The following is a 9,135-nucleotide window of genomic DNA, read 5'->3' as shown; positions in this document are numbered from 1 at the left end:
AAATAGAGTGAGGAAGAATTTTTTTTTTTTTTTTTATTGAAAAGATTCTAACTCAATCATATATCACCATATTATGTGTATGTAAATTATTATATAAATTAATTATGTACATATAGCAAAATCGAGACAAACACACAAAAAAAAAAAAAAAAAGTCCCAAATTCTACACGAATCGGCTGCCACGTGCTAATGCGCACACAAAAATCTGTATGAAATAATTTCACCATAAACTTCCTCCCCTCCCAAAAAATCTTACAAATATCGCTGCAAAGCTAAGCTGAGCTGAGCTGAGCTGGGCTGGGCTGGGCTGTTCCCGCCGGCACATATCCCCACGCCAACCCCGTACCCCACTCCCACGCACCCACTCCCTTCTCATACAGTCATATGAATACATACATATAGATACATCTATATATATTCACAAAATCAAATTACGAAAATCGGAGAGATTGGGATAATCTTATCCCGCGTTTTCCCCAAACAAAAAACCCTCAATTTTCACTGTCTTCACTCTTTCTCGCAATTGGGAGATCGAATTTGTCCTTTTTGCGTATAGATACGTGATTCACGCACATTATTATCATGTATAGAGAAAGAGGAGGAGCAGTCGGGAAGGGGGAAAGGGGACACGTGGCGAATCTGAAGAGAATCCAGGAAGCCCTAGATAAGCAAGTGGACCGATCTAATTCCTCATCATCTACCGTCTTTGCGAGGGGAGGAATCAACGGAAAAGATCCCCGCTCTGTGTTCAAATCGTCTACCCCGGATAATATGGCGAAATGCTCTGATGGTTAACCCTTTTATCCCTTTCTCGATAATTTATGTTATGCATTGTCACGAGTGTTTGTAAATTGAGTTCCTGTGATGTCCCTTGATTGACAGTTCAGTATCTCGTAGATGTAGTGATTTTTTAATGTATTAGCTTGTGTGTTATATTGATTGGATGCTGCTTGGTTTTTAAACAGTCACTTAATTGGGTCCTAGCAATTCAAGAAAGTAACATGTCTGTTTAAAAGTGTATGGTGTGTCTTGAAGGGAGTCTATATTGAATTGCCTTCCTCCTGGTTAAATAAGTGTATCTATTGATTTTTTATTGGTATTTGAGAGAATATTATAATAAATATTGGCAATCAATCATTTATCACTTGGAGGAGACATGCCTATAGTCCTCTCGAAAGTGAGGGTGCCTTTGCAAATAGTGACATAGGGGGCTCCTATCTTGTGCTGGTTGTGCTCTGCGTTGCATTTTGTATAAAAGCAAGTCATGACAGTTTTATGCATACAAGAGATGGTGTCCATTACATTTGTTCCCCACCCAGATTTCGCTATCTACATCAGTCAAATTTGCATTTCAAATGCCAATCAAGAAATGCTCCGGGAACTTACACAAACAACACTCTCTTCCTCTTCCTCTGTGGCTCGCGATTAGCAAAATGATGAAGTTTATACTCTTAGAAAGAATATTTTCTGCAATTGGTCTGTTTTGTGTCTTGGATTCATATCTTTTTGGTTGAATTTAATATTTTTTTTTGCATGTGAAAACTAAAAGGAAACAAAGAATAGCAGCTTCGATGAACCTTCATGAGTTTTCTTTTAGTTGTACTATTTCAAGCTTATATAGCTATTGTCTGAGAGAACGATATCTTATGTATGCAAGTACCATGACATTTATAGAAGAAATTATTTTTTTAAGCTTGGACGCATTTGGGAATAAATGTTTTTAGTTCAAATACACAGGTTGGATTTAATGGTTGGGGAAGGTCAACTCGTGAAGCTAACGAAAATGGATTGGGTTGGTTTAAAGGTTACCGAAATCTTCGTTGTTGGAAAAACCAAATACACAGATCATATTTTAACCTGTTATATTATGCTATATTTAAAACTATCCTTTTCTGGATCATTTCTCTTTTTCCTTATTCATAATTTAGTAAAAAAATATATTTTAGCTTAAAAAAGGTGAAATATTCTTCCCCTCCTTTTTTCCACAAACTGATTATCTCAATAATACTTTTCTCAACATTAAAATGAACAAATTTGATTTTAACTAGAAAAAGGAACAAAAGAAATCCAAACCTTGAGCCATTTTCAATACTAACTTTGCCCCATTTGTGGTATTATGATTATAGCAACTGATAAAGAGTACTTTAATTTCTAAACCAAATTTAGTATGAATATAAATGTTTTAAAAAATGTAAAGCGTGACTAGGTATGAAAGTCGAACTTCAAGTTTTACGAGTCTAAGCATAAAAAAATGTTTTCTTATTTTTAATATTATTTTAAAATTTTAATTATTCCAAAAATCATTTAGTAATTAAAATAATACATACCAATCATCAAAAATTATAAAATACTATATTTACTTAATAATTTCTACAATTAGTTAAAATTTTGAAATGCAATGCTAGATTATTTTTTATAATTTTAACTTTCAATTAAACAAATTTTACTTAATAGATTTATAGAAAATTCATACTTTTGAAACTTTCAACAAAACGATAAGTTTTAAAATCATAATTACATAATGTAGATAACACCATAACTTAATTTTTTTTTCTAACTCTTTATTGGATTTTTCACTTTTTACATACTGTCATTTAAAAATTTGAAACTAAAGTCAAATCAAAGGCTTTTAAAAAAAGGAAAAAAAAATTAGTAATTTAAAGTCAAATAAAAAGCTTTTAAATAGAGAAAAAAATTAATAAAGTGCGCCTAAGCACGCATTAAGCTGTCAACTTGGCACTTGACAGTTTAATTTCGTGCTTACTATCAAAGCGAGGCATTTTGCCCATGGTGCCTAGGTGCGCTTTTTAGAACACTAATAAATATATATAGAAATAAAAAAATTAAAGAAAGTATGCCTGACTCAAGAGATACAAAATAGCCTAAAATAACTTTATCGTCGTTTTGGGAACTAAATATGAAGAGCAAGATTTAACATTAAAAAGGGGGAAAGGAAGGGAGAAAAAAGGTTGTACTGGTGCTCGTTTTTGATAATTTGTAAACAAACAAGTTATCAATTGTATTTGAACTTTTTGAAGAAATGAATTATATAAATTAGATGCTTGTCTCAAAATGACATGGACTAATAAGGAAATCCGAATTCATTGAGCCTTTTGAGAATCAAATAAAGGCCTCCAAGAGAGCCACGTTCTAGTTCTTGACATAAGGGGTACACCAATTGTCGCCGACTCTGCCCATCATCCTTTGGATGGATAGAGAAGGAGGGTATAGCTTGACTTCTTTAAACAATAAAAGGTGAATTAGATCAAAAGAACATACCAGTTTGGAGTTTTATCAATAATCATACATAACTCACTACCCCACTCCTACCTGACATTTGCATTTTATCTATGTATTTTCTTGAAGTGTACTTTGTTGGTATGCTCTGTGTGTTTTTCTTCATTTTTGCATCCGTTTATTCCTTTATGTGAACCTTTCTTTCTAAAAAATGAGGAAAATGTTGGCATGGCTCTACAGTCTACGTCCTAGTGGATGACATTATCTTTGGAAGGGACCTATGCCACGCGACATTGAGAAGTGTATATTCCAATCCAGTCTTAGTGCCTTGCTGCCGAAGAAAATCTAATAAATTAGAAACTACAGATTATTTGATTTCATTTTTGGATGTTTCCTTCTTGCTTGACATTTTACTTTCTCTTTCTCTCTTGTAGAATAAGCCCTCGTTTGAGCCCATTATCTGGCTAAGAATGCATTTTGGAATAGTAGATTGATAGATAATATATGGTTAAAAATAAGGAAAAGTTTTAGATTTGCTCGTAACATTATTTTATTGAAGAATGTGTGGTTGAAAAGAAGATAAAGAAAAATGTATTTTGGAAATAATGAGGATCAAACAGGGACTAAGTTTCATGAAGAACGATATGTTTTGTTTTCTCTACTTTCTCCTACATGCCTCTAAGCATAAAGTATTTGACAACCGGCTCTAAACTATTGGACCTCTTTTGCGAGCATAAGCATTTGCTGATATTTTGTCGCATTTATCTCCCCTAGTTCAAGAAACAGACAGCGGCTATCTGCATTTTCCGATTCAATTTCACTTCAAATTAAGAATGAAAGCAAATACAGAAGTTTCATTCTCAATGTCACTTTGGTTATGATAAATTTAATCTTTTCTTAACTTGGTATCTTTAGACATGAATTGGGGAAAAGAGTCAAAAAGATGCCGCACCGGAAACTCAAGTTATCATTTTTGCATATGCCTAACCTAGTGACTTGTAGCTTCTAATGATGTCTATGTGATGGTGATTTCATTTAAGACTTACTAAAAGTAAGTGCTTATCTTAGGCGTATATATAATAAATAGATTATAATCTTTCTTGTCATAATTACTAGTTTTATGTAACGAAATAATTCATTTATGTTATTTTCCCAAATTTAAAAGGAATTTTTGGTATAAATAAGACTATTCTCTCTGAATTGTAGTATAGATAATTGGTTTAATGAATGAGGTATAATTGAGATTCCTCTCTGCATATTCTTCCATTCTCTCATGCTTCACCCATGACTAGGTTGCTCATGAGACTTATTTATTTGCCTTTGGTGAGAGAAGAATTTTGTTGTCATAGAGCAGTGCCAAGTCCAAGGGCATAAAACTTTGTGCTTTTCTTTTTCTATTCAGCATTGTGCCTATAGAAAATCGAAGTGACTTTGAACAGTGTGTAACTGTATATGTTCTGGGACAACTTTCCTCTAGATCCTGCAGAAGCTTATAATTATATTATATCTTTGCTGACATTTCTATATTGTGTTGATATCGGAAGTATCTGAAGCAGACAGTGAGGAGTCAGATGTAAGTGGGTCTGATGGGGATGACACTTGTTGGATATCATGGTTTTGCAATCTTCGTGGGAACGAGTTCTTCTGTGAGGTTGACGATGATTACATCCAAGATGACTTCAACCTCTGCGGTTTAAGCAGTCAAATTCCTTATTATGACTATGCACTCGATCTAATTCTAGATGTTGAATCCTCACTTGGTATGTTCTTGTTAGAAGAATTATTATTGTTATTATGATTCAATTCATAATCCTAAAAGTTCGAATGTTTTATTTTGAAGCATTGTGAACATTGTTGTTAAAATTGGTGTTCTCCTTGACGTTTGTGAACCAAGTAATGTTTAGGCCACAGTAATTTCCGGATGTAGTCCCTACTAGAATGATTAAAAGGGGAATTGTTCTGTACTTTGAAGAAGTTTAAAACGAAAATTACCATTATGATTTGGTTTTATCAGTAAGCCAATGAGTTTGGCACAACATTTGTTTCTTTTGAGATCTCTTGCAAGTTATTGCTATTTTTAATTTGCGCTTAATTGGTTTTTGGCAAAAAGATGAACTGGTTTCATTCTTTTACTTGTTGTGTTGAAGACGAGATTTAAATAATAAACATGTAATCCTCTTTTACTGTTTAAGCTCTTTAGATCAAGTGGTTCAACTTGGTATCGGAGCAATAAAAGGTCCTTGGTTCTAGTCTTGTTGTCACTCATTCAATGTAATTGTGCATTTGTCATTAGAAAAAAATGAACCCCACCTACATGTGTACTAGAGCGTTGAAGACAAGGTTTAAATGATATATATATGATTTGGCTAATAGCTTAAGTTTTTAGATCGAATTGTTCAACATGTTGGTATTACAAAGCATTTACTCTGCTAAAATTATCTTGTGAGATGCGGCGAATGACATGTTTAAATATTGTAGATGACAAGTTATTGCTCAAGGCAGAGAGAGTTTATTTGATTGCCATAACTAAATCCTGTCTAAGGTAAACATTGTGGTAGAATATAAAAATGCAAAACCTGAGCACGATATTATTTTTATCAGCAAATCTCAAGGAAATAATGGTATTTATCAGCAAACCTGAACACATCTGAGGCTTCTCTTATTTTCTGTGTCCCATTTACCAATACAGCTCACGTTAAATAATGGACAGCCGTATCCTTCACTTTCTGTTGTTTCAGTAATTTTTATGTTTTCTACTGCCCATTGGCTCTATGTGTGCGACTTCAAGCTCATGGATCTTTGTGCATATAGTTTTAATCTGATTGTGATTTTTGAAACATCCAAATTTTGTAGGTGAGTCATTTACAGAAGAGCAGAATGAATTGATTGAATCTGCAGCCGAGATGCTTTATGGACTAATTCATGTCCGTTACATATTAACGTCTAAAGGATTGGCCGCTATGGTAAGACTTGGTTCCATAATTTTTCTGTTTTGGTTCTTAAGATTTTATGTAAGATGGGACCTGGCTGCCTGATGCAGGGAGGAAGGGTTTAATTTCTTCTCACAAGTCCTTGGACTAGAATTAATGATCTTATTTGACTTGAAGTTTAGTTGGTTACAGTTTAGGTTTTAGTTAGGTTCTTGATTTATTACTTTAGGTTTACATACTAGAATTAATTACTAACCCTGGGTTTTAAATTTTCCCAGCTAGAGTAGATTTTGGATCTTTAGGTTTAGAGAACCTATTAAATTGTTTCAGGAAATATAAAAATTGGATAATATTTATTTATAGTCTGGAAAGTACTAGTTCGTTTCATAGTTAGCTTAAAGAATTACTCTTTACTTCGCTCTCCTAAGAAGCACGATCACTTCTACTAAAGTAGCGTATCCTTGTCCGATATGTATTGTCTCATGTTAGATACTGACACTGACACTGACACTCTTCGGACACTCGAGATATAGCCCTTGTTTGATCCCATTTTTCGCAAAAAAATGAATTTTGTAATAATGATCTTTTGGAGAATGTGTTTATAATGTAAGAAAAAGTTTTGAGTTTACGTGCAAATTATTTTATTGAGAGAATGTGTGATTGAAAATGAGTTTTTAAGTAATGAGACCGAAACAAGGGGCATATATTCAACAACTCACATTCCCTTGTTCCATTTTTCTATACATCTTTTCAATTACTGATGCTCTAGGTATATTTTATAAACACTGCTCGGGCAAGTGGCTGCATGTCGTTTGACACGTGCTATATTAAAAATTTAAAATTCATAAAAATAAAGACATATTTATGAGTTTAAAATTTTAAAGAATATAATTCGGCATGTCCACAGCGTGTCCATGTCCAGCTTTTACAAAAAACCACATGTCAATGTGTCCGTCAAGCATGTCCATGCCCGTGTCCATGCAACTTAGTCGATCTCTTTCAATATTGCTTCATTCTTTAAATCCATTTTAGTTGTGCAATTTTGTTGGTTAAAGCCTGTCCTCCTATGATTGCCCTTTTAAAGCTAGAGAAGTACAAGAATGCTGAGTTTGGGAGATGCCCAAAAGTATACTGTTGTGGACAGCCCTGCCTACCTGTTGGTGAATCAGACATTCCCCGCCTAAGCACTGTGAAAATATATTGTCCCAAGTGTGAAGATATTTACACTCCTCGATCCAGGTTCCAAGAGAGTATCCTTTTATTTCTTTTTTTGGAATAATTCCTTTCGGTTTGATTTGGTGGATCTTGAACTATCATCTGTATTAGGCCTGATTGATTATAACCTTCAGACCATTCCTGCCAAACTCTTTTCTATTGGTTCATTAATAATCAAACTTGGAGACATGCCTTAAAGAGAATAAATGGACTGAATATACTGAAACTACTTAAAATTATTTCCTTCTTTTCTTTTCCCCTTTCTCGTCGATTTCTCTCAATTTTGTTTATGCCCAAAGGACAGTGAATTTGTGTTCCTCGATTTGTTTCTCTATGATGATTGTATTTTCCAGTGAAAACAGATTTTGGAGATTGACTTCAATTGCAGTTGCAAAGTTTAGTTTGGTACAAATCTATTTCTCCTCCCAAATTTAAAACTCTCTTTATTGTCTGGAAATTAGCTGTCATTTGTTGCTTTAACTGGTGGGAAGGCATTGATGGAGCCTATTTTGGAACGACATTTCCCCACCTATTTCTGATGACTTATGGACACATCAAACCTCAAAAGTCTTCACAGAGCTATACTCCTAGAGTGTTTGGTTTCAAGATCCACAAGCCGTGATTATCAAGTCATGAGAAGCCATTCAGGTGTGAAGTTAACGTTATTGCTTCTTGAAACTTCTTTTACCAGCCTATAACAGTCAAATTATCTGCCAAGGCCCACAGGACATTACTTTTATATAAATGTGGTGATATTTTGAATCTAGTTCAATAATGTCCTTGTTTGGTAGAGATTTTATGTGAATGGTTTTTATGGAAAGTGATTTTCCGGAGAATGTGTGGTTAAAAATAAGAAAATTTATAGGTCCACGTGCAAAGTTATTTTATTGGAAGAATTTATGATTAAAAATGAGTTTTAGAAATGGAAGCCATCCAGGACGAGCAATGCTCTATTATATCATATTATTTGAGATTCCATATAAAATTGTTTTCCTTAATTTCTTTGTTTACGTGGATTTTTGTGCATGTGGGGTGCGGGAAGAAGTTTTCCAGTTAAAGCTTGTAGTCTAGGCAAACAGTTTGATATATGTACATGGTGAAACCCCAACTGAAAGTGAAAATTTTCATTTTTCTGCAAAATTTCTTTATTGAATTGCCATAAATGGAGAGTTGTTAGAGTAAATAATATTAATTTTAAATTATATATGGGAATCTCCTCAATGCTCTGGGGAAAAGGTGTTAGAGTTGAGAGGCAGCTTCACGTTTATCCTTTCTGTTCTTCTCGTGAACGCCGCAGAAAGAGAGAGAGTGGTTATACCAAGATGCAATGGTCCAATTTTGTATATAATAGAACTAATGGTTGTTAAATACAAACTGTTTTAATGTGGGATATTTAAAGGCCATGAATTTAAAAAAAAAATAAGGCTCAAACAACTTAAAGTGGATTAAATTCAAATTTTCCATTGAGATTACAAATGTATAATTCGCGATTGATGTAAAATTAATTTATATTTTGTAAAATCATATTAAGGACCCATGTGACAGTTTTTGATAAGAGTTTTATAAGATTTTTGTAAAAATTGATCAAAAGTATGGGTAACAAATTGATAAAGTTGTGATTTCATAAAATATGTAGTCAATTTAAATTTGATTTATCGAAAAGTTTTAAGTTTTATAAAATAAGTTGGAAATCTTTATTTGATTTTGATTTTTTCAAAATCTCTTTTTTCTTAAAATTTTATTTTAATACAAT

General features: G+C 33.2%; 1 protein-coding gene across 4 annotated transcripts; it reads left to right on the top strand.

Annotated features, from left to right (window-relative positions):
* The first annotated feature begins 262 nt into the window (after positions 1–262).
* LOC111377751 (casein kinase II subunit beta-2-like) lies at positions 263–8,338 on the top strand. 4 transcript variants are annotated; one of them, XR_002699771.1, is made up of 5 exons: positions 264–790; positions 4,782–4,997; positions 6,091–6,200; positions 7,223–7,417; positions 7,874–8,338. XR_002699771.1 is itself a non-coding variant. In XM_023000875.1 (5 exons), exons 1-5 carry the CDS (start codon positions 583–585, stop codon positions 7,756–7,758), a joined length of 723 nt encoding a protein of 240 aa, XP_022856643.1. In that variant the 5' UTR covers positions 264–582; the 3' UTR covers positions 7,759–7,851. The 4 variants fall into 4 exon arrangements, 3 of the variants coding, with proteins under 3 accessions (XP_022856644.1, XP_022856643.1, XP_022856642.1); XM_023000875.1 differs by lacking the exon at positions 7,874–8,338 and adding an exon at positions 7,736–7,851 and having other exon boundaries at positions 7,252–7,417; XM_023000874.1 differs by having other exon boundaries at positions 267–790; positions 7,252–7,417.
* Positions 8,339–9,135: the final 797 nt, after the last annotated feature.

Source organism: Olea europaea, unplaced genomic scaffold (assembly GCF_002742605.1).
Source record: "Olea europaea var. sylvestris unplaced genomic scaffold, O_europaea_v1 scaffold1714, whole genome shotgun sequence".
Taxonomy (NCBI): Eukaryota; Viridiplantae; Streptophyta; class Magnoliopsida; order Lamiales; family Oleaceae; genus Olea; species Olea europaea.
The sequence above is the reverse complement of the archived record's forward strand: the minus strand, read 5'-3'. Positions and strand labels throughout refer to the sequence as shown.